We start from the raw sequence: 26286 nt of genomic DNA, 5'->3' as shown, positions 1-26286 counted from the left end.
GAGGGCGGCAGTATGTAGTATGTATGTATGTATGTATGTATGTATGTATGACGGCATCAGTGTGTGTAGTTTGTATAAATGACGGCGGCAGTGTGTGTGTGTAGTATGTATGAATGAGAGCGGCAGTGTGTGTAGTATGTATGTATGTATGTATGAGGGTGATAGTGTGTGTAGAATGTATGAATGAGGGAGGCAGTGTGTGTAGTATGTATAAATGAGAGCGTCAGTGTGTGTAGTATGTATGAATGAGGGAGGCAGTGTGTGTAGTATGTATAAATGAGAGCGTCAGTGTGTGTAGTATGTATGAATGAGAGCGGCAGTGGGTGTAGTATGTATGTATGTATGTATGAATGAGGGCGACAGTGTGTGTAGGATGTATGAATGAGGGTGGCAGTGTGTAGTATGTATGTATGACGGCGTCAGTGTGTGTAGTTTGTATAAATGACGGCGGCAGTGTGTGTGTGTGTAGTATGTATGAATGAGGGTGGCAGTGTGTGGAGTATGTATAAATGATGGTGGCAGTGTGTGTAGAATGTATGTATGATGGCGTCAGTGTGTGTAGTTTGTATAAATGATGGCGGCAGTGTGTGTGTGTAGTATGTAGTATGTATGTATGTATGAATGAGGGTGGCAGTGTGTAGTATGTATGTACAACGGTGTCTTTGTGTGTAGTTTGTATAAATGACGGCGGCAGTGTGTGTGTGTGTGTGTAGTATGTATAAATGATGGTGGCAGTGTGTGTAGAATGTATGAATGAGGCCGGCAGTGTGTGTGTGTAGTATGTATGAATGAGGGTGACAGTGTGTGTAGAATGTATGAATGAGGCCGGCAGTGTGTGTAGAATGTATGAATGAGAGCGGTAGTGTGTGTAGTATGTATGAATGAGAGCGGCAGTGGGTGTAGTATGTATGAATGTAGAAGATGCTGCTACCTGGTAGAATATGCTGCTATCTGGGTCCTGGGGGAGAGGGAATGTAAAATGAAGGTAGATTCTACCTCCATTTTACATTTTAATTTAATTTGATTGCTCTGCATCGGATTAAACATTCCAAAGTGCACTAGTGGAGGGGGGCCTTTACACTTGAAAAGAGACCCCCTCCCACCTCATAACATTTTGCATCATTCAGTGAGGAGCATACAGCGAGGAGCCCTAGAAGACAGAAGGAGAAGAAAAGAGAAGAAAGACAGAAGGAGAAGAAAAGAGAAGAAAGACAGAAGGAGAAGAAAAGAGAAGAAAGACAGAAGGAGAAGAAAAGAGAAAGACAGAAGGAGAAGAAAGAAGACCAAGAACATGGTAAGTAAAAGAAAGATCATTATCTTGGCAGACAGTGGTTGTTTTAGGGGAGGGCAGTGCACCAACACCAACACATGCCCCCTGTCATTAAACACTAGTGAACAACATAATATTGTGTATGGTGGAGGCAGAAGCAGCCTGATCTGTGTCCCACACAGGGACGTAACTATCTGTGTGCCAGTTGTGCCTTGCCCACAGTGCATTTGCACTGTGGGCACACCATCTGGCAGCACCGTTTACCCACCACTGGCTGCTAGCAGCTGAACTACTGATGATGAGCTGAGAGACAGGGACAGGAGGAGAGTGCAGCGCAGAACGCACTCATACTCCCCTCTCGGCTGACATTTCAATTATGTATAATGGGCATCACGGTGTATGGCATATGTATAATGGGCATCACAGTGTGTGACCTATGTATAATGGACTCATTATACATAGGCCACACACCGTGATGCCCATTATACATTTGCCACACACAGTGATACTCAATATACATATGTGGCTCTCTCTGTGTCCTCGCTGTCACTCTCTGTCTGCTGTCACTCTCTCTGTCCTTGCCGGGGACATAGCCAGCAGCTCAGAGCCACTAGCCATGCCCCACAGCGTCAAAAATGGGGCGTGGCCTCATTAAAATAGGCCACACCCCACATTGCTAGGCCACGCCCCCAAAAAATTGGGCGCGCCTGCGGCGCGCAACATCCTACCTCCCCGCCCCCCGGGCTGCCTCAAGATATTTCCCGGGCTGGTTTTAATTCCCAATCCGCCCCTGATGACTGCTGAGGCAAAAGGCGTGTGATAAGAGGGAGCATCTAGATAAACATTACAGGTCAGTATGGTGAATTAAAATGTTTGCTTGCCAATTTTCACACTGATTTTGACAAATTCACTTCCCACTCAAAGGGTTAATAAGGAAACAATATCAGTCCCACCAAATAACAGATTCTCACCAGAAGATTAAAAACAATTTATATTGGTAACATTGAAAAGGTAGAAATAATGATGGAAAAGATGTCTTTAAAAAAAACCTGAGGGTGAGAATTCAATATTGCTAAAGCCACCATTAACCCATTGAGTGCCAAGTGAATTTGTCAAAATATGTGTGAAAATTGGCAAGCAATTTTTCTTATTCATCATAATGACCAGTAATGGTTGTCTTACTGTATATAGGAAATATAATATTTTTTGCACAACATTTTTTATTTGAATTTATATAACAAATGTGAGCAGCGCTGGCATTTTTAGCGGCTATTGGGGCAGATGTATTATAGCGGTGCTTATCGTGCTGCTATAACACTTCCTGCTTTGCCTCATTAACAAAGCGAAGCAGGAGTGGATACTAACTAGATTTATTTACATCTTGCCCGCCGAAGTGAGGGAGCGTAAACTCTCTTCTCCGGCGTTGTCCCCCTCCTGGAGACAGCGCATCATTTCACACTGATGCGGTGTCTCTGCCTGCCTGGCCTGCTCACTGCGCATGCGTGAGATCTCGCTATTATCGCAAGATATTGGGCACAGCCTGGAGCCAGCAGCAGGGCTAGCATTGTCCCTGCAGTGGGGGATAGGACAACGCTAGCCCTGAGCTGGCAATGTATTAACAACGGGCGATGTATTAACAACCTGGGCGGCTTTTAATACATTGCCCTGACCGCTATTCACTGGGGGGGTTGCAGGGGACACCCCCGCGAAGCGTAACTTGGTGGGCTGTCACTAGCGCACGTTAGGTGCGCTAGTAATACATTGGGGAAACATAACCCCCCAGTTAACTAGCGTTAAGTGCATTTCTACACTTAACCCCTTCCCGACATTTGACGTACATTTACGCCATGGTCGGGAAGAACTTCCCGACACATGGCGTAAATGTACGTCATGAGTTCTAACTGTCACCGCGTCTATAGACGCGGTGACAGTTTGGAGATGTCTGCTGTCCCTGACAGCAGACATCCCCCCTCGCTGCCCAGGGGGGGCAGGGATGCCCCCCCCGGTCGGCGATCGCTGTGATTGGCTGTTCAAATGTGAACAGTCAATCACAGCGTTTCCTGTGTTACCGGCGGCTAAGCCGCTCGTAACACAGTGATCGGTGGTGATCGGTGCTGTTAAGTACAGCACCGATCACCACCGATCGCCAGCACCCCCTCCCACCCACCCGGCAGCTCACCCGGCTGTCCCTCCTTCCGGCAGCCGCAGCGCACGCAGCGCTTCCCCCCTCCCACCCCCCCCCCGCCAGCTGCAGCACAAATAAAATAAATAAAATACATAAAATGAGATGTAAATGTTCTGAATTATATATATATATATATATATATATATGTGTATATATATATGTGTGTATATATATATACACATATATATATATACACATATATATGTGTATATATATATATATATATATATATACACACATATATATATATATATATACATATATACACATATATATATGTGTATATATATATATATATATATATATATATATATATATATATAGACAGATAGATAGAAAGATAGAAAGATATTCCCGACATATGACGTATATATACGTCATGGTCGGGAGGTACTTCCCGACCGAAGACGTATATATACGTCATGGTTTTAAACTGTCACCGCGTCTATAGACGCGGTGACAGTTTGGAGATGTCTGCTGTCCCTGACAGCAGACATCCCCCCTCGCGGCGATCGCTGCGATTGGCTGTTCAAATGTGAACAACCAATTGCAGCGTTTTCTGTGTTACCGACGGCTAAGCCGCTCGGTAACACAGTGATCGGTGGTGATCGGTGCTGTTAAGTACAGCACCGATCACCACCGATCGCCAGCCCCCCCCCTCCCACCCGGCAGCCCCCCCTCCCTCCCACCCACCCGGCTGCCGCAGCGTCAGCACCCCTCCCACCCCCCCACCAGCCGCAGCGCCAGCCCCCCTCCCAAAGCTGGTGAGCAAAATGGGGTCACATGTGGGGGGGTTCCACTGTATTGGTGCTTCGGGGGTCTTGCTAATGCGACATAGCACCCACCATTCATTCCACCACCAAATATCACTCCTTCCCTTCTGAGTCCTGCCATGCACCCAAATGGTATTTTTTGGTCACATGTGAGGCATTGCCGTACTCGGGAGAAATTGGGGCACAGATTTTGGGGTGCTTTGTCTCCTTCATTCCTTGTGAAAATGAAAAATTTTGAGCCAGAACTGCATTTTTGTGTAAAAAATTACATTTTTTACACAAAAATGCAGATCTGGCTCAAAAATTTTCATTTTCACAAGGAATGAAGGAGACAAAGCACCCCAAAATCTGTGCCCCAATTTCTCCCGAGTATGGCAATGCCTCACATGTGACCAAAAAATACCAGTTGGGTGCATGGCAGGACTCAGAAGGGAAGGAGTGATATTTGGATTTTGCAGCACAGATTCTGGTTGAATGACCCCTGAAGCACCCATACAGTGGAACCCCCCCACAAGTGACCCCATTTTGCAAACTACACCCTTTAGGGAATTCATCAAGGGGTATAGTGTACATTTCAAACCCCCAGGGGTTTCACCAATTTTGATACAACTGAGCTGTGAAAATGAAAAATTAAATTTTTTCATTTTCACAGCCCAGTTGTATCAAAATTGGTGAAACCCCTGGGGGTTTGAAATGTACACTATACCCCTAGATGAATTCCCTGAAGGGTGTAGTTTGCAAAATGGGGTCACTTGTGGGGGAGGTTCCTAACTTTTAGCATCTTATGGTGCCTAGAAACCTACATGGTGCCTAAAAAATAATCTCATAAAAAGGAGGCTCCAAAATCAAGTAGGTGCTCCTTCTATTATGAAGCCTGTGGTTTGGTCAACGTGCACACTAGGGCCACATATAGGATATTTATGAAAACAAAAGAATTGGGGGAATCAATTTTTAGTCACATTTCTCTAGTAAAATCTACTGTGTTCCTTAGAAAAATGTATTAAAATTGAAAATCTGCAAAAAAAATGAAATTTTGAAATTTCACCTACACTTTGTTTTAATTCCTGTGAAACACCTAAAGGGTTAACAAACTTCCAAAATGCTGTTTTGAATACTGTGAGGGGTGCAGTTTTTGAAATGGCATCATTTATGGGGGTGTCTCACATACAAGTCCCTCAAAGTCACATCAGAACTGAACTGGTCCCTAAAAAAATCAGAGTTTGAAATTTTCTTGAAAATTTGAGAATTTGCTATTCATATTTTAAGCCTCCTAGTGTCCAAAAAAATGAAAATGAGGTTGAAATAATGATGGCAACATAAAGTATACATATGGTCTATGTTAGTTATTAACTATTTTGAGTGATAAGATTATTTGTCTCACAAGCAGAAAATTTAACATTTTGCAAATTGCTAAATTTTCCATTTTTTACGACATTTTGGTATTTTTCACAAAAAAACACAGACTGTATCGACGAAAATTTACCACTAACTTGAAGTACAATGTGTCACGAGAAAACAATCTCAAAATCACTGGGATAAGTAAAAGCAAAAAAAAGTTATCCCCACTTAAGTGATACATGTCAGAATTGAAAAAAAGGGCTCTGTCAGGAAGGCAAAAACTGGCTGTGTCAGGAAGGGGTTAACACTAGTTCATACATCTGCTGCCCCATTGTGCACATCTCTCACAGATGTTGGCACTCAAAGGCTTAATACATATTGACAATCAGGGTTAATTCCACTGGCGGACAAGCCTTGCAGCCGCACAGGGTGCCCGCACCTATCACAATGTCACTGCACAGCTTGTCTGCTGCTGAACAGTCACTCACTGCTGCCACCGGCCGCCAGCTCCGCCGTGACCCGCTGTGGAACCTGGTAAGCGGGGTTAGCACAGGGGCTTGATACATCTCCCCGTGGGCAACTTAGTTCCACAGTCCTAGTCTGTACCAAGACAGCTTGATCTATAGCCGGAAAGAAGCTTTAAATGTCTTCAACTTTAATGTAACTTTATGTGTATTTTAGCTTTTATTACAACAGACTTGAGAAGTGTGTGAAGTACATTAGGAAAATGGGAACAATACGGAAAATAGTAAAATACGGAAGGATATAAAAACCCTGAAGCTGAGCCTGGTGCTTGGAGATAACGGACACATTAACCAATTTGCTGCAGAACATAAAGGACAGTTTGAGCTTGAGCACATTCAGCCTACCGTGGACATAAACCTACAGTACTGTACATTGTTAAGGCAAAATAATTTATCGCTGAACACCTATGTACTTTGTGATGTCAATCCTGACTATCGTCTCACCAAGGAAGTCTCCCAAGAAAATGATTTGTTACTTGCAGACGGTGAGGAAAATGAGCCCACATCAGCAGAAGGATATGTTTGTTTAGATGAGTTACTGTAAGAGTCAAAACACCTGCCAAACCATGTGCAGTCCTGCCAAAGACACGTCAGAACTTCAGTACCGACCAGGGATTCAGTACTCACTGCTATCTGCAGGCTGCTTAGCTCCATCCTCTACATACAGTCACGTAGGTCGGATGGCTCAGTACGAAATAAAATGCATAGAGCCATTACCCTTATCTGGGACCTGACATGAGGATTAAATAGCCATAGAGCAGTATTAGCAGAGTACAGCACATTTCTCAGTAACTAATCTGGTACATGATACAGAGGCCTCGTCTGGCTGCAAACATAAAGCATCGCTAAGAAGTCTAGTATCATATGATAACATGTTATTCAGGATACCAAGCAGTAAGACTAGGCTGTATAGGTAGTTATTCCCCATAATGAAGCCGCAGCATGCCTGGGCGCGAGGCAGTGGAACTAGTCGTAGGGAGGCACACAGAGCTTAGCACGGCCTATGGCGTTACCGGTGAAGGTAATACCAGTGATCATGCACCAGATTTTAAAAATCCCCACTGCACATGCTTGATATATCCAATAGAATACTATAGCGCAAGAATCACCACTGCGCATGTGTGAGGTCTCCATTGAAATATACTATAGTTGTAGAACTACTGTAAGGTACTGTATGTTAAATAGACATGTTCTCAGAAGATGCTATTGCATAGAGTAGGTTATGCATGTACTGTAAATTGGTATTGTTGTACATTCGAAAAAAATGGGTATACTCGAGATGGGATACTCAGAGTAGGAATAGGCGCCCTGTGGGGTGTGTTGCTGAGCTGCTCCTACTTGAGGGGTGTCAACCCTCTCGTGGGTGCGAAAATAGGGGAAAAAAAAGGTGCAGCGCTAGGTGGATCAATTGGATATCACAATTTTAATATATATAAAAAATTAAAATTAAAATAATATATGAATAGACAATACAGTATATGTCCGTAACAATGACAATAAAATATATGGACAAGGAAGGCGATACTTATGTCTCTGCGTTGCTGCCGTTGTGTCCCTGGAAATAGGGGGCTCTTACTCACTGGGTGATGCCCTGGGGGAATATTGGTTGGCAAGATGCCGTCCTGAATGGTGCAAATAGACGCTGGAGGATGATCTGATTCCCAGTTCTGGGGTCCTCACTATGTTGCGCTAATTTTTTGGGGGGGCTGTGTTTGGTCTCTCGCTGGAGGATAATCAAATTCCTTATGGTGGAAAAGGTCCTCACGATGTTGCGGATGATGGAGTCCACAGTGTAGAGTGTAGAGACCAACCACAGCCGCCCAAAAAAATCAGCGCAACATAGTGAGGACCCCAGAACTGGGAATCAGATCATCCTCCAGCGTCTATTTGCACCATTCAGGACGGCATCTTGCCAACCAATATTCCCCAAGGGCATCACCCAGTGAGTAAGAGCCCCCTATTTCCAGGGACACAACGGCAGCAATGCAGAGACATAAGTATCGCCTTCCTTGTCCATATATTTTATTGTCATTGTTACTGACATATACTGTATTGTCTATTCATATATTATTTTAATTTTAATTTTTTAAATAAACTAAAATTGTGATATCCAATTGATCCACCTAGCGCTGCACCTTTTTTTTTTCCTATTGTTGTACATTCGTCTCATTACACTATTTAAAACACATAGGGGCTATGGGGACAGTGCGAGCACACAGTGACCATACTGTACGTAGCCAGACTCAAGTACTGAGCGAGTTAGCAAAATGGCTAACGAGTGTTTGTGGAAGCCCATATCTATGGAGCGAGCAACTGCATAGCTTGTACATGTCTAAAGGCATTGCTGCTTGTTCATCTCATTGCGCTAGTTAAAACATGGGCAATGGGGATAAGTGAGCTGCACTATAAGCAACGTACGTAGCAGGCCAGACTCGAGAAGGGAGCTGGTTCACCAAGTGGTTGCCATCCGTGAACAACACCTTGTCAAATCCCACACCGATGGAATGAGCAATGGCAAAGGTTTTACATGTCTTAAAGCAATGCTGTAGGTGCGTCTGATTACACTAGTTAAAACACACAGGGACTGCTGACAAAGGCACAGATGCTGCAAAGATCAACCCACAGCTCCAGTCCCCTACCCACACTGCTGCCGCCCAGGTTTGGGCACACCTGCTGTGCAACAGGGAGTTGAGCACCTGGCAGGAGCTGAGCCACCTGAGTGCAGGATTGCTCACCGGCACCCCCCCCCCACAGCCTGGCAGTGCTTCCCTGGCTGCAGAGGAAGCCAGAAAGCCTGCACCCTGTGCAAGCTGGGCAGACAATTGGAGGAGACCCAACACGTTTGCTTGCCATTTCCTTACATACAGATGGAGCAGTTCTCATTAGAGCTGCTCCTGGTGATTCTATCGCCATTCGCTGCCATTTGCCAGCCCGCAGAAGGGGGTGAGCACGCACGTTCTGACGGAGCCCGCTGCTGCCTCCTTGCCGCTGCCCCCCCACCTTGACCCTGCCCAGGGAGGGAGAGTTAGGCTGAAGGGGAAAGTTACACTGTGGCATAGCTCAGTTAGGCTGTCCCTTGTTAGGTATAACCCATGGAAGTTATTATCCAAAATGCCTGCACCAACACTGCATTGTGCTTACTGTGCTCTCAATGCTTTCTTTTATGTCTGTGTGACTTATCTATTACTGTACTACCTAAATCCTTTGACTTATGTGTATTGTTTTAATGTCTGTTGGAGAAAGTGCACTACATAAGTACAAGTTACTTACTATGTCCACTTTATGGAAACAAGAAAACTTGCAAAAAATGGCATACAACAATGATTGAACATTCTTCATGAAGAATTGGTGTATAGATTTGAACAATTTGGGTAAAAAGATGAACCAAAAGATCCCTTGTGGAGAACTGCGTACAGTGTTGCTTGAATGTTCTCCTGGGGGAGGGGGGGGGTAATACACATTTACTTGAATGTTCTCCTGGGGGAGTTACAGATTTGGACAATTTAATTTAAAAGGTAAACTCAGAGATTCGCCTTCATTTAGGTCACCTCCAAATCAGGTACCTCAATTCAATATCTCTTTTGAACCTAGAACATACCCCTAATGAAGTTCTAAGGACAAATCCCTGGAAGATTTTTTACTGTGAAAACCTCCATTTTCATTATGAAATTTTAAGATGTATTGAAAGTAATGATGGATTTACATTTTATTATTATTATCTGTTGAATAAAACTGTTGTTTTTAAAGATCCTCTGAAAACCCTGTGTCTCCCCAGCCCTCTCATGTCTCTCCAGCACCAGCCCTGTTGTGTTTCTCCAGTCCCCTTGTGTCTTTTGAACCCTTCTGCATCTCTCAGATCCAGCCCCTTCTGTCTCTCCAGTCTCCTTTTATCTCACTATCTCCTGCCTACCATACTCCCTCTGGCTCCAGCCATCTGCTTTTGTCTGGCTCCTGCCCACATTAATCTTCAGTACCTTCCAGTTACTCCTGTTCAAGGTTCCCCTGCCCTTCAAAGGTGTGGCCTTAATGTCAAACACATACACTGCCCCACAACACAGAGGAGGCAGGGAGTGCAAACCATGATGTTGTAATACAAATGGATTTATTTTTTGTGTTATTTATACATTCATAATGTTGACATGTAAATGATTACAATGTCATAATGTCCATACTAATAATGTCAACATTCATCATGTATATACTGATAAAATGTTGACATATCTTCCCAGGTGGCCCAGCATTGACCTACCTGCTCCTGACAGCTACCGCTACTCCAGTGGTGTCTTCAATGTCCCATCACGTTGTCATGTAATCACCACTTCCTTCGGAGTCCTCTGATGGAGCGGCATTTCAGTGTGTATATGACCCTAACCCCCCCCCCCCCCTCTAGTGCTGAACCCAATTTCCTGCCCCACAAATCCAAACGCTAAATCTGACACACCTGTTTCGCAGCCCTACCCTCATGTCTACATTCTGAAAAAGGATATTAAAGATCTATTTATGGCACCATAATATAATGCTCACATTTCCGCTATTATAAACCGAGAACATAATTAAGCATTGGAGGAACATCAGTGGTTAACACAATGTCAAATATCTTAATACGAAAAAAAATTATAAAATAAAATGAATGCAGGAACCAATAACTGAAAAAACAATGACACTTAAAACCCCAAAGAAAAAACTTGCCTGGGAAATTTCAAAAGCAAGAGCAATGTTTACAATTATTTCAAGTGAGGATAATCCATTAAGTTTTTGTGTTTAGCCAACTTCATATAAATAGGATAGTGTAGTAAAAATGGTTTACTGGGCCAATAAACAATACACAGTTTACTGTTCAAAGGCTAAAAAGACATTCACATTAGATTTTAAAAACTATTTTAAAATAGTGTTGTTTAGTGCTTCAACTGATGCATTTTGGCCAATGGTCCTATTTGACTATAACAGCCAGAACACATTGCCTGGAATAATAAACATTTTCTGTTTTTGTATGCTTGTCTTTATATTATTTCTACCATATCTACTACATGCTTCGGGCAAGGGAATCAGATGCATATGTTCTAGGGAAGATCTAGAGGCTTCCGGCCTTGGAGCTAGCATGAGCACATTACGTGCCCATGACAGTACAACACATACTTACCTACTTTTGAAAGCTAGTTTCAGGGAGATTATAGATGGAAATAGAATTCTGCAAAGCGCCCCATTGAGGGGGCGTGCCATGCTCCACCAAAAGGGCGTGTCTAGTTCCATATATGGAGAGATTGTGAAAAGAGATTGTGAATGTGGAACCTAGAATCGTGGGTGTGTACTGCTACATATGAGAGGAATTTTTTTAAATGACTTATATACAAATGTAGATGAGCCCCTAAGCAGTTAGTAAGAGATACTATACTTGCTAAAGTGCTGGGAAATGGTGCTGATGATGATTCAATGTAAATGTATCTATCTCTCATTCCTTTTATCCCCAAAAATGTAACAGTGTACTTTGGGCTAGGTGAAATGAGGGAGATTGCTGGACTAATGAGGGAGAGAGGGAGATTGCCGCTATTTCAGGGAGTCTCCTGCAGAATGCAGGAGGGTAGGCAATATGGTACAACACCACCAACATTTCATAATGGATTTAATAGGAAGCAGGTAGAGGCTGCATCTCCTGATACACTGGCAGCTGTGTTCTTCTTTAGTTATGCTATGAACTCCCAAGAAGAAAGTTACAATGTCTAATGTACTTATGCCCTGATTCAGACCTAATCGCTGATCCATAAACTTGCAGATGACTGTGAGTAGTTAGCTGCCACCCAGACAGAAAGAAAACCCGCCTCGTGTAAATCTGCGAGTGAATTGCGAAAATATTGCTATCTGGTATTCTGATGCACATCCATTCACAATTCCTGAACCATCAAATTATTTTTCTAGTCTGTGCAAATGTGAGTACTGTATATACTCGAGTATAAGTGGACCCGAATATAAGTCGAGGCACCTAATTTTACAACAAAAAACTGGGGAAACTTATTGACTCGAGTACAAGCCTAAGGTGGGAAATGCAGCAGCTATACAGACAGACATAAAACACATAACTGTGCAATACTGTAATCTAGGAGCCAGGATGACAGTGTAGGAGCCGGACATAATTAAAGTGCCCCTAAAAGTATTAACATCAGCCATCTTGTGTGCTGCCCCTACACATATTAAGCTAGTAATACAATTATAATTAGCCAAGGAGATAATGTGGGTGAAAATATTAAATGCAATAAGCCAACCGAACCAGGGGATTGGTCTGCATATGAATCCTAATTACATAATGTATGTCACCCACTGCCCACATTATCTTTTTGGCTAACTATAATTGTATTACTACTAGTCTACATTACTGATTACTTTAAATTACGATCCAGCAGAGAAGTATATATGCCGTACCACCTAGGTGGAACGGTATATACAGGCGCTTTGGGGTGAGTTGTTTGGCAAGCTGCTCACACCGTGGGAGGTCAACCCCCAGAAAATAGGGAACAAGAAAAGCAGACAAATGGTGGAGCGCTAACACAAAATTATATATGACCAATTGGGTATCACAAATATTTTATTTACTAATGATATAGCTAAAAAGGTATATATGTTTTAAAAAACACACCTTTGAAAAAGTTGTCTGTGGACGACGAAACGTGTCAGGTCTAGTGCCTACAGCCTACCTATTTGGGATTACAAAAGGACTCTCACTTGAACCAGCTCTCCTTTTTTCCATCTCTTCCCACCGTTGGACACTTACTGGACACTCCAAGGGAAACCACTACCTGACAAAAACATCTGGAGACAATACATCAAGGACTGAACCCCATGGTCCAACAAAAATCTGGATCAAGTCCCAAGAAAACTCCAGCAGGTTTATGGACACCCGCCATCCCAGTTTTCCATTTTGATTTGTGGGAGATTGCCCAACTCTATTCCTGGAGAGCCTATCTAGGAACAAGTGAGATACCCCCAATTGTACCATTGCTATACATATATGTCCCTTACTAGGCTGTACACTGTTTATTTGCAATTGCAATTTTTTTAAAACATATATACCTTTTTAGCTATATCATTAGTAAATAAAATATTTGTGATACCCAATTGGTCATATATAATTTTGTGTTAGCGCTCCACCATTTGTCTACGATCCAGCAGAGCCCTGAACAGCCACTCACTAGACAGTGACAGACTCAGACTGTGACAGTGTCACTCACTCACACTGTGGCTTTGATGCCTGCCTTCTTCTGTCAGTCTGCGTTAGTCAGACTCGTCGTCTAAAGGTGGGTACACACGGAACGATGTTGGAAGCGTTCCGACATCGTTAATGAGTGTATCAAATCGTTCATCGTGCGTACACACGGAACGATTGGATACACTTGACAAAAGATTTGTCTATGATCTTCCTGCATGCAGGAAAGACCATAGACCATCGTTAACGATTCACGGGTACGCGCATCATTAACGATGCACGGAACAATTTGAACGATTGGTCGTTCCCATCGATCGGGAACGCCCACATCGGGCTTCAAATCTATCCGTGTGTACCCAGCTGAAGACTCTCAGGTCAGTGCAGCTCTGTGATACCGGTGGTGGTGGGAGTGATGATGGCCTGGGTGAACACTGACGTTGGCGGGGCTGGGCTGGGGCCGGAGCCGTTAGACTGGTGTGCCACCTTGCAATTCTGGCAGGCAGCCAAGCTGCTTCTGGAGCCAGAGCACGTTGCGCATGCCAGGCGGGAGGGCAAGCAGCCGTCAGTGCTGTGCTGCCGGGACCTTACCTCGCCTGGTGCCTCAGTGGGAAACTGAGGCACGCAATCATGGGGCGCAGGTGGAGGGCACATCATGATGATGCCGGGATTTGTCAAGCCCTGCCCCTTCCCCCTCCAGTGCTCACCTTGCTGCAGACGCTGATTGTTCTCTGCGCTACACTGCCACTGCACTCGAGTATAAGCCGAGGGGGACTTTTTCCAGCATAAAAAATTTGCTGAAAAAGCCGGCTTATACTCGAGTATATACGGTAAGTGTGACCTTTCCACAACTCTGCAACTGAGAAGGTTGATCAAAGGCTGGCGCTGACATCACAGACCCTCCCTTAAAACGCCTGGGCACCCCTGTGTGTTTTTGGACACTCCCAGAAAATTGTAGATTACCACCCCCAAACACCAACTTTGTGAGGGGATTGCGATTCGATATTTTGCCTACTGTTGTGGCTATTTTGGCTTGCACTTGTGAACGGGTACATGTGATGACTGACCGGCAGTCGGGATTCTGACAGTCATTACACCGACGAATCGTGACTGCTAAAAGCCTGACAGAGACGGGCAGCGGCTATTCTCCCTCGTGGGGGTCCACGACCCCCTATAGAGGGAGAAAAGAATAGGTGGCGAGTGTAGCGAGTCACTGAGCCCGCAAGGGGCTTCATTGCGCTCCCCCCCACTGTCTGAGTCCCCACAGACGGTATTCCGAGGTCGGGCTAATGGTTGTTGGAATCCCGACTGTCACACCCATGTGAACTACACGCATACACTGTCGTTGTATAATTGAACAGATTGTGACTTTGCACATCAGTGAACAACTCTGAATCAGGCCCATATTGCACTGTTTGACCAGTGCCCTGATGATATATACCCAATTACTATTATCTACGCCAATCTAATACCAGAGTCTTTTCATAGAGACTATTATCCTAACTGATACAAAAGGTTATTTCTGACTTTTGTGCAGTTTCCCCTGGTTCCATTGTGACAGCAGGTAGAAGAAGGAGCTAGGGCAGGGGTTCCCAATCTTTTTTGAATCATGGCACCCTAGAGTATCTGAATTTTTTTCACAGCACCCCTATGCCAAAGGGCAGTAAAGGGCAGGATTTGCTTCTGTTTCTTTGTGCACATATTTTATGATTGGTGGCCACCAGCTCTACTTTTATCCATAAATAATTTGAAGTGGTCCAGGAGCACCAACCTGTGGCACCCCTGCAAGTGTCCTTAGCCCAGTGGGAAGCACGTCTCCTCTCTAAGGCCCTTATTCAAAGGCAAATTCCTTCTCAAATGGACAGAACCATGTGCACTGCAGGGGGGCAGATGTAACATGTGCAGAGAGAATTAGATTTGGGTGAGTTATTTTGTTTCTGTGCAGGGAAAATACTGACTGCTTTATTTACACTGCAATATAGATCTCACTTTGAAGTAAAACCCCATCCAAATCTAATTCTCTCTGCACATGTTTCATCTGTCCCCCTGCAGTGCACATGGTTTTGTCTATTGAGAAGGAATTTGCCTTTGCGAGTGAACCAGCATAAGGGACTAAGCACAGAGGCATTTAGGGTAGGGGGTGTGCAGCTTATAAACAACATAAATAAACAATGACTCCTGGCCAATTAGGGATGTTCCTCTGCTTCTCTCCTGAGACAAGATGAAAACCTCATGCCTAGTAGCAAAGCCATAGATGCAGCAGGCACAAGGTTTATTAGTTATGAACACTTTCTTATACAGCACAGAAAATGCTGTTGTGCTTTATAGTAGGTGGGTTCTCGAGGAGGGGGCAGGGCTAAATTACGCAATTTGCATCTTCCCCCGAAAAGCCGATGTGACCAGTGAGATTCGGGGGTGGCCGCCGGTATCCGGGAGGGTTTCTCACCTTTCCACGGGTGGGGCGGGAGGGAGACCCGATTTTTGGGAGCCTCTCGGCCATTCCGGGAGGGTAGGCAACTCTGTAAACTGTGACCAGAATTACCCACTGGTGCCATTGGGAAGGTTTGACCAGGGCATTTTTAATATATCCATGCAGTAAATGTCCATGCTTTCACAGATGTAATAATACATGTGTCCCTCAGTTCTTTGTAACATTTTTAATTGTCTTTAGTGAACGTCTTTCATAATAACTTGCTATGGTCATGAACTCACCATTGGGTATCCTTATGCCCAACACTTTATAAACTTCAAACATAGCTTAACTCTAACTTAATTAATACTGAACACTAAATAACGACACAGACACAAGTGCTGGCGTTTCAAACTTATTAAAGAATATCAAAATGGTGGCGGCACCAAAGAACGGTCAAGATAGGAAAGTGGGGGTAAGCATCAACATACCATCCATACACCACTGGTGATCACTCTCCCAGCACCACCACTCAAATGGTGCGGCCATCCCCCGTGCAGAAGCATGGCCCATGACAATCAATGTCAGGGAGAGTGCACCCACTATCTACAATCTCACACAACTACACAAGATGACCGTTCTTTACCGCCCCCGAAGAATAAGAAATAGGGATGGGAGGGAGGGAGGGGATTCCGAAGCAAAAGAGGAAGCTTCCTACTGTATATCACATGCCCCTATCTATCCTGTCTACTCCTCCTTGAACACTCTGATTGGCTCACCCCTAGGGGCAGCCAGCTCTGGTAGGCAGGGGGGGGGGGGGGGGCACATCCGAGAGTGAAAAAGAGGCGGTTCAGGGGCATGGCCACACAGATGCTGCACTGTTGGGGGGCGTGCCTACAGCGGCGCATCATTTTAGCCCCGCCCCCCACCGTGCAATGCCGGTATTTCAGGCATTGCATGGCGGGGGACGGGGCTAAAATGCAGCGATAGCGGCATTTTACCCGCGGACCCCCCCCCCCCCCGCGCCGAGGGACACATTGCGGGAGCTGGGGGGGATATGCGGGAGGATTGCCACCCTTTCCGACGGGCCGGGAGGGGGACCCGATTTCCGGGACCCTCCCGGCCATTCCGGGAGGGTAGGCAACCCTGCCCTATCTCATTTACATATAACCTGATTACCATAAAGTGTCAGCATGTCAGAACCCTTTAGTGCAGGGCTGGGCAACACCGGCCCTCCAGATGTTAATGAACTACACATCCCAGGATGCTTTGCATTAGTTTTGCTATGTGGCCATGCTGAAACTGATGCAAAGCATGCTGGGATGTGTAGTTCATCAACATCTGGAGGGCCGGTGTTGCCCAGCCCTGCTTTAGTGGGGTCATGTCTCCTCATTGCTTAATCAGCATTCAGAGTTTCTTTTCAATGCTGGGAAATACAGTACAGACCTCAAGGGGACATGTGGCAGCAGCAGCACTGCTCAGCATGTTGTTGTTATTATTATTATTATTATTATTATGTGATTGTTCTGTGCCAGCTTTTCCTTTTGTAGATAATACAGTAGTGGGTATTGGGCATGTGCATGAACACATAAGTGCCAGCTTGTACTCAGGCTATATTTTAAAATAACACAGGTGACAGCATGGGCATCTTTTACATGCTGCCATGTGTATTAACTAGTGCATATATTCCTTGTTTGAACAAAGTATAATAAAATGTCATACTAATGAACCAAGCACGTATTTGGCATAAGAGAACAAGAGCTACAAATGAAGATTAGTTAGCAGCTGTCAGTGACTGCGAAACATAGGACAGGAGAACACAACAAATCACTAGAGAACACAGTGTAAGGACATAGTGGTCATAGGATTTTGGTGTCCCTGTAACCGTGCGTTTCAGGACAAGGTCCTCTGAGTTCCTAGTTACGCTCATAACTATTTTTTTTTTTTAATAGTAAAAGTGTTTAGCCATTTCTCAATTCTTACTTTCTGCATTAAAAAGATAAAAAATCACAGACATTGGGGATGATTCAGGTTGGCTTTGCTGCCCGCCACCCATGTGAATGCATGACCCCCCCCCCCCCCCACCCGATTCCCCTCGGTAACAAAAACACACCCCCTCGCATGCCTCCGCTGCTGGAGAAATCATTCAATGGTCACCGTCCAGCAAACGATTTCTCCACCCCCGGCAGACATCGGCCCGCCCAACTACTCATGGGAACGCCCAGCATTTATTTTCATGGGAACACCCATAACAGGCTGGACATCCCCATGAGCGAGCCCCATTCCTGCCACTGTTGGCTCCTGGCCACCCCAATTTTTTTATTTCACAAAGGGGAACTGCACATGCGCATAATAGACCATGCGCAGTACCCAAAACATCGGGACGGGGCCGATCTCGCTATATAGCAAGAGAATCAGAAGCCCCCCCCTTTATTTGCTGCCGTTTATAGCTACTAGTTTCCAATTTGAAAACTACCCACATCACATGTACAGGTTGGAAGATAATAATACGCTATTACATTATCTTTTACAATTGAAGTGACCTTGGGAAATGATGGGTGACATAGGCAAGTGGTAGATTAGTAGATCATCTGTCAGTGAAGGGGTTTAGTATTCTATATATAGCTCTCTCCCACCTACTAAACAAATGTACATCTAGATCCTGTACTGACTGACAACAGCAATAATACCCATCCATGTTTATCTCCAAAGATGGTACTTATAAATATATAATTGGACGGCAGATAAGAACCATTTGACCCATCTACTGTAGTCTCCCTTTTTCGAACTTTATGTAACCTCAAACATATTGGATCCTTATTTCTTTGTAAGGATATCAATATGCCTATCCCAAGCATGTTTAAATTGCTCTACTGTCTCCAGTGGTGTAGCTACGTGCCACGGTGCCCGGATCAAGGGCATGTTTTGCGCCCCCCCCCCCTATTTGTAGTAGGCGGGCTCCTGCGTGGTAGAAAGGGGGCGCAGCCTAACATTATACCACACACCGTAATGCCCATTGCACATGTTAGCGAACTTTGTAATACCCATTACACTCAAAGCCACATGCCTTAATGTCAATTACAGATAAGGCAACACATGACGCCCATTACATACTACAGGGGTGGCCAGACTTTTGAGGCGGGGGAACTACTTTTTGTTCACTTGGTTACCGGTGATCTACCATCCGGGCAACAAACTCGCAATATACAATAATTACCTTGTGCATAATATATCCCTCTAGTGCAGAGCGCATAACAGCTTGCTGTGCAATACCATCCCCCCTTATAGATTTCACCATGTTCCGAACATGGTGCAGTGCACAAGTGCAGAACATCCCACCCTTTCAATGCACTCTCAGTACAGAACATACCCCTTAACTGCAGAATATACCCCTCACTGTGCAATACCCCCATACAGACCCAGTGCAGAGCATCCCTGTTTCAATACTGTCTCTGTTCAGAATAGACCACTGTGCAATACTTTCCTCTTTGCAGACCCCACTTGTGCAGAAACCCCTCCCAGTGCATAACAGTACCCCCATTGAAATCTCCTCTCTGGGTAAACATACCCTCCTCTAGGCATATAACACCCTCTCCCTCTGGGCATATAAATCCCCTCCCCCTCCCACTGCATAAAACCCCCCAATTGAAATCTCCCCTCTGGGCAAACAACCCCCCCCCCCTGCCCCTCTCTGCATAAAAAAACCCTTCCCTGTCCCAGTGCAGAAAAGTAACATTCAGATTTAAATACTCACATGGACTTTTCATATTATCCACGCTGTGTGTGAGGGGTTCCAATGCTGGCCGCTAACTGCTGTCTGCCGGTGCAGAGAGATCCCACTGCTGACAGTTCCCAGTGCCACTGTCAGTTTCTGCCATTGAGACCTGTTCCTGCTCCCGCTCCACTGCTGCCGTGATGAAGCTAGATCTGCTGATCCCCGCTGTACGTGGCTGAGCCACCCAGCCCCAGAACTCAATTCTCCCGCTGCCTGGACCGCTAGCCAATAGGCGCTCGCAGTCCCACAGCCAATGCTGCTTCTGATTGGCTACTGGACCGCAAGTGCCTATTGGCTAGCGGTCTGGCGTGTGAACTTTAATTGAAAATAGTGGCGGACTCTGACGCCGAGCACAGCGGGGAGTCCGGGGGGGAGTGTCTGGGCGGGGGAGCCGGTTAGCAGGGTGGGGGAGCCGGCTGCAGAGTGCACGGCTCCGGCGCCAGGTGACTTCTCGCCGCCCGGAGCTTGTGCTCCGCCCTGGCTATGCCTCTGACTGTCTCACCCTCTACCACCTCTGATTGGAGGTTATTCCACATATCCACTATCCGTTCTGTGAAGAAATCTTTCCTCAGATTTCCCCTGAACCTACCTCCCTCCAGCCTCAGTGTATGTTCTTGTTGTCTAATACATCTCTTGCTTTGAAGAATGTTTCCCTCCTGGACCTTGTTAAAGCCCTTGATATAGGGAAAAGTTTATATTATGTCCCGTTTAACAACCCATCTAACCCTGCAAACCATATGCCACAACATTGCCACATCGTTCATCATGCATACACATGGAACGATGGGGCCAAATCGTGCCTGACGGGTCGTTCATCTTTCCTCCTGCTGAAGGGATAAGCAGGTTTGATCAATGAGCTGTGGGCATCCACATTGGATCGTGATCGTGTCCACACTTGATAGGTTTTTAAACGATTGCTCCTTCCAATTGGTCAGAAATGGCCATATTGTTTTAAAATAATCTTACCGTGTGTGGGAACCTTATACGAAATGCTCGGGATCACGAGCATTTTGTTTTTTTTTAAACATACTTACATGGTCCCCTGGTGGTTCCCCCAATGGTCCCCCGGCATCCACAGTGTCCACGGCGGCCTTTTGGATCCTCTTTAGCGGTCCCAGGGGTGCATTGCGTGAGTTTGCAGGCGCACTGGTGACGTCACCGGCATGTTTGCAAACTCGCGCAATGCACCCCTAGGACCGGAGATGCCGCTGAAGAGGATCCTGAAGCCCGGCGTGGATGCCGGGGGACATGGTAAGTATGAAAAAAAGGGTCAGGGGAAAAAAAAAACACAAAAACTCTGTAAAAACACGGTTTTTGGAATATTACGGTTTTTGGATATACGGATACGGGATACTCAACCTGTATTTTAATGCTAACCTACCAGAAATAATTTAACGTGGCAGATTTCACAAAATAGGACAGGTAAATTATCCTCATCCTAATCATAAAAATACAAAAACATATACATCTAAAAAAAAAAAGTCCTATATTTAAGTCCGATGTCTGGTGTTCTTTAAGTTTTCACAAAGCAGTAACACCTTTGTTTCTTTTTACTTTTGCTACTAAAAATCTGTCAAGACAACCGGCAATATAAAATATATCATTTTCCATTTCAGTTTTATGAACATGCATGTCCTCCTATATCCCGCAGAATGTACTCTTCTTTATGTCGTTTCAAATAATTCTGTGCCGGCCAACGCATACCAAAATTTTACAACCTAAGATCCAAGTTAAAAAAATATTTTCTGATTGAAATTGAATAGAAGTCTGTCGTTTTTTCCATTCTGAGAGAAAAAAACCCTGATGTCAGGGAGATGATTGAGAATTGCTTTTTCAAGCAGTGTCAGTTTTATGGTCCATTTAATTGGCTGATATCACCAAACTCCTGTATTTCCTGACAAAGTTACATCAGACGTGAGGGCCAGCATTGTAATGGAAACCCACTTTTTTTTTTGGCTAATGAAACTATATAACGGGCGAAATGTAATAGGGTGCGATTTTTGGACGAGTTCCAAACTCGCCAGAAATCGCACCTTTAAAAATCGCGTTTTTTGCCGCGAATTCGCATATGTAATGAGATGCGAATTAGCGGCAAAAAATGCGATTTGCCGCGATTTCCAGTCATGAAAATGTGCGCATTTTCAGTCATGAAAATGTGCGCATTTTCATATATGCGATTTTGGGTAAAAAAATAAAATTAAAAAAAAAAACGGCGTGGGGTCCCCCCTCCAGAGCATAACCAGCCCCGGGCTGAAAGAGCCGGTCCTGGTTTCATAAAATCACAGGAACAAACAAGTTGGGGTTCCGTGCATTTTATAAAACCAGCACCAGGCTCAAGGGCCGGTCCTGGTTCCCAAAATACGGGGGACAAAATGACTAGGGGTCCCCCGTATTTCAAGAACCAGCACCGGGCCCAACCAGCCAGCAGGGTAATGCCACAGCCGGGGGGAGACTTTTTATACAAGTCCCCCCGGCCAAAGCATTTAGCCCTCTGACCGGTCAGCATGGGCAGGGGTCCTGGGGGAGTGGGGACCCCCCCAAAGAAGGGGTCCCCCCCCTCCAGAACTTACCAGCCCATGCTGAAGCCCGGGGCTGTCCTCGATGCCCCTGGGCGGTGGGCATCGAGCTGATATTTGGTGTAAAAAAATAGATAAACTATTGTTTTTTACTGTGGCACTACAAGTGCCAGCAAGCCTCCCCAGCAAGCTGGGACTTGGAGAACCACAAGTCCCAGCCTGCTGGGCATTAAAGGGCCCGCTGGCACTTGTAGTTCCACAGTTAAAAAAATAGTGCACAAAACACACTGACACACATTTTAAATAAAACTTTAATACACACATTACACACATACTAATACTTACCTATCTTCTTCCCGTAGGTAGCCCTGGTCCTGATGTCCTCCGGTCCTGTGTCGGCGTTCCTCTTCATGTCGACGTCCTTCTTGAAGTCGACGTCCCTGTCGGCGATGGCGTCCGGTGTCCGGGTCCGACGAAATCCATGGAGGAAGCTGTGGAAGGAAACCATACTCACCTGTCCCAGCGCGACGTAGTCCAGGTAAGGGTCTTTGCAAAAAAACAAACCGACACCCGAATCCAGCCGGACAGAGAGCCGCACGGTGTTTACATCGTGCGGCTCCGCCTCCCGAATGCCGCTATTGGCCGCCTTGCGGCCTAGCGGCTCCTGATTGGCCGCTAGGCCGCAAGGCGGCCAATAGCGGCATTCGGGAGGCGGAGCCGCACGATGTAAACACCGTGCGGCTCTCTGTCCGGCTGGATTCGGGTATCGGTTTGTTTTTTTGCAAAGACCCTTACCTGGACTACGTCGCGCTGGGACAGGTGAGTATGGTTTCCTTCCACAGCTTCCTCCATGGATTTCGTCGGACCCGGACACCGGACGCCATCGCCGACAGGGACGTCGACTTCAAGAAGGACGTCGACATGAAGAGGAACGCCGACACAGGACCGGAGGACATCAGGACCAGGGCTACCTACGGGAAGAAGATAGGTAAGTATTAGTATGTGTGTAATGTGTGTATTAAAGTTTTATTTAAAATGTGTGTCAGTGTGTTTTGTGCACTATTTTTTTAACTGTGGAACTACAAGTGCCAGCGGGCCCTTTAATGCCCAGCAGGCTGGGACTTGTGGTTCTCCAAGTCCCAGCTTGCTGGGGAGGCTTGCTGGCACTTGTAGTGCCACAGTAAAAAACAATAGTTTATCTATTTTTTTACACCAAATATCAGCTCGATGCCCACCGCCCAGGGGCATCGAGGACAGCCCCGGGCTTCAGCATGGGCTGGTAAGTTCTGGAGGGGGGGGACCCCTTCTTTGGGGGGGTCCCCACTCCCCCAGGACCCCTGCCCATGCTGACCGGTCAGAGGGCTAAATGCTTTGGCCGGGGGGACTTGTATAAAAAGTCTCCCCCCGGCTGTGGCATTACCCTGCTGGCTGGTTGGGCCCGGTGCTGGTTCTTGAAATACGGGGGACCCCTAGTCATTTTGTCCCCCGTATTTTGGGAACCAGGACCGGCCCTTGAGCCTGGTGCTGGTTTTATAAAATGCACGGAACCCCAACTTGTTTGTTCCTGTGATTTTATGAAACCAGGACCGGCTCTTTCAGCCCGGGGCTGGTTATGCTCTGGAAGGGGGACCCCACGCCGTTTTTCTTTTTACTTTAACTTTTAGCCTTTTTTTGGACAGAACCATGCACAGATCACACAGATTTGTGCATGGTTCTGTAAAAATCGCCAGCAAGAAGCTGGTCTATTTTTTTTGCGTTTTTTGGTAAGGTCCCATATGCGACTTTAGAACTCGCATCCTATTACATATGCGAGTTCTATAGTTTCCTATGGGAAAACATCTGGATGCGATTTTCAGTGTGACTGAAAATCGCATCTTTAAAATGTGCGATTTCGCGGTAAAAAGTGCGCTTTTTACCGCGATTTTTAACCTATTAAATGTGCGATTTTCGGAAAATGTGCGATTTCGGCCGTTTTTGACCAAAAATCGCACATGTCTAAAAAATCGCACCCTATTACATTTCGCCCAACGTGTCTGGCAAGAAAGTGAAGATACGCATACAAAATTGGTCACATTTTCTTAAGGTTTGAAATAAGACATGTAACGGATCTCCTGTATTAATGATGCATTATATAGTTCAGTGATGATAATTAAACAACAAAATAGGTCACAGTTAAGTTGAAGGTAGCATAAACATCCATTCGCAGCCTTGGATGCAGGGGAAAAATCATTTGATGGTCGCCGACCATCGAATGCTTTCTCCAGCACTCTCAGATGTACGACACCTCTATGGTGTCTTATATTTGAGAGCACCTTGTGCAGGAAGCGAGTGGGCATCTGACATCAGCTGTCCTTCTCCCGCACCGGCGTCACCAGCCCATTACCATGGGAATGCCCAGTGGTTTCATGGGAATGAAATGCTGGGTGTTCCCATGGGTGCAAGCCCTCTCCGCCACCCCACACCCTCCTCCCACACTGCTAGGTGTGAATGGCATTGCGAACTAGCAGTTCACTGTTCCCGCTCGCACCCAGTGTCTGCACAAGCGTAGAAATGCAGAACATCTCTCCCCTGTGCGTACACGGGAGCGTGTAAATCATAAGTGTAAAGCCTCTCGAGTTCTGAGCAGCATGGTTGTGCCTGGTAAGTGATTGCCCCTTTTAAAAAAATGCCCAAGTTCGGCTGGCATCCTGCACTGCCACCAAACTCCGGCGGCATTACATTCTGCCCATAATGTTCTGCAAGAGTGAATCTTGTACCATGTACCATGTTTTCACCTAATTCACAAATACAGGCTCTTTTCCATTATATTTAAGAGTTGCAAATATATGCTTTATAATCCACAAACCAATAAGACAACAATAAATCTACTAGAATCCAGTATACGTGTATAAGTAAACATTTATAAGATGTGTATAAAAAGTAAACGTGTATAAGAAAGAAACTTACCTGGCAGATACCACTGATGCACATGTCTGGAGACTCTGTGTTACACCGTGTACCATCGAGGACTTTAGGAGCGAGCTCTACAACCACATTCTTTCCCACAGCTTGACACTTGAGGGCACAGGGGGCAGTGGCATCATTGTAGACTGGGTGCCACTCATAATACTGTCCCTGGTACTTTACATCGTTGTGAGCTGAGCACTGCTGAGCCCTGAAGTCTCCAACTTCAGAAGGACAGTCCTGCAAAATGAATTGAACAATGCACATTGAAAACCTATAAAAAAAGGGAATTGCGCAGATCAAATTAAAAGTACACTACAAAGTACATATTGTATACTGTAATTAGGCAAAGATTTATGTAACTGATGTCAGTGGGCATGCAACTTCCGAGAGGATTCAAGCTCTTCCAATAGGCTTTCAGTCTTTTGCCAAACGCAAGCCAATCAGCACATCAGGAGATGCCACGTTGAGCCAATCAGGGCTCACAGCGTCATAGCTCCGCTCTTGTTCAGCATTTTATAATATACACTAATAGACACTAATAGCTCCTGCCATGTTCCAGAGACTAACTTCACTATTGTGTATGTGTGGTGGCCATTTTGGCTGTTATTTTTGCCACAGCTGCAGCTCCTTATGCAGAACCGCATACATTTCACGCATTATATAACTGCCTTGTATAATGCTCTATAATAGATGATAACATGAGTACTTAGTAGCTGTACACATATACAGTAGCTATATTACTCTGATCTCACATCATTTGATTTTTCTCAGATTTTTGTCCCTATTCATTTGACTGGCCCATAAACCTGGTGCTGGTTGTAGAAATACGGGGTGACCCCAAATTGTTTCCCCCCTGTATTTCTACAACCAGGACCATCTCTATGAGCCCGGGACAAGTTATAGCCGAGAGGTATCCCACAACATATTTTTTTTTTAAATTTATTTATTCTTTTTTTTCTTGCACAGGGCAGTCAGATCCGTGCAATGCTGCGGAAAATACAGCCACCAAATATGAATACGAATGGATACAAACAGCTATAACATTGGAAAATACGTATAAAGTGAATACGACAGATACCTGTAGCTAAACTGAACAGCAAGAACATTACTTATGAACAGTTTTGTAATATCAGAAAAATTTCCATTTGACAGAAAAGTTTTTACTAGCGTTCAGAAGCATTGCATTTTTTCCCACTGTACTTAATCGCCGTTAATCCATTTATTGTAAGGTAAACAATCTGTAACGTTCTTAATTAACCGAAAGCTCATCCATTCGGCAGTTGCTTAGGGTACCCTGAATGGATCTGCCTATCACAAAATTAAGGATATTTCCCAAAATAAACTTCCTTGTTGTACT

General features: G+C 45.2%; 1 protein-coding gene across 3 annotated transcripts in view; it reads right to left on the bottom strand.

Annotated features, from left to right (window-relative positions):
- Nucleotides 1–26286, bottom strand: part of ADAMTSL3 (ADAMTS like 3) — a 449068-nt gene that overhangs the window by 159557 nt on the left and 263225 nt on the right. For all 3 annotated transcript variants that reach the window (XM_083184018.1, XM_083184017.1, XM_083184019.1), the window contains exon 6: nucleotides 24930–25166. In XM_083184018.1, the coding sequence (XP_083040144.1) occupies nucleotides 24930–25166 (237 nt within the window). The remainder of the gene's footprint in view (nucleotides 1–24929; nucleotides 25167–26286) is intronic.

Source organism: Crinia signifera, chromosome 4 (assembly GCF_055691185.1).
Source record: "Crinia signifera chromosome 4, ASM5569118v1, whole genome shotgun sequence".
Taxonomy (NCBI): Eukaryota; Metazoa; Chordata; class Amphibia; order Anura; family Myobatrachidae; genus Crinia; species Crinia signifera.
Note: the sequence above shows the minus strand (reverse complement) of the source record. Positions and strands in the feature narration are given on the sequence as shown.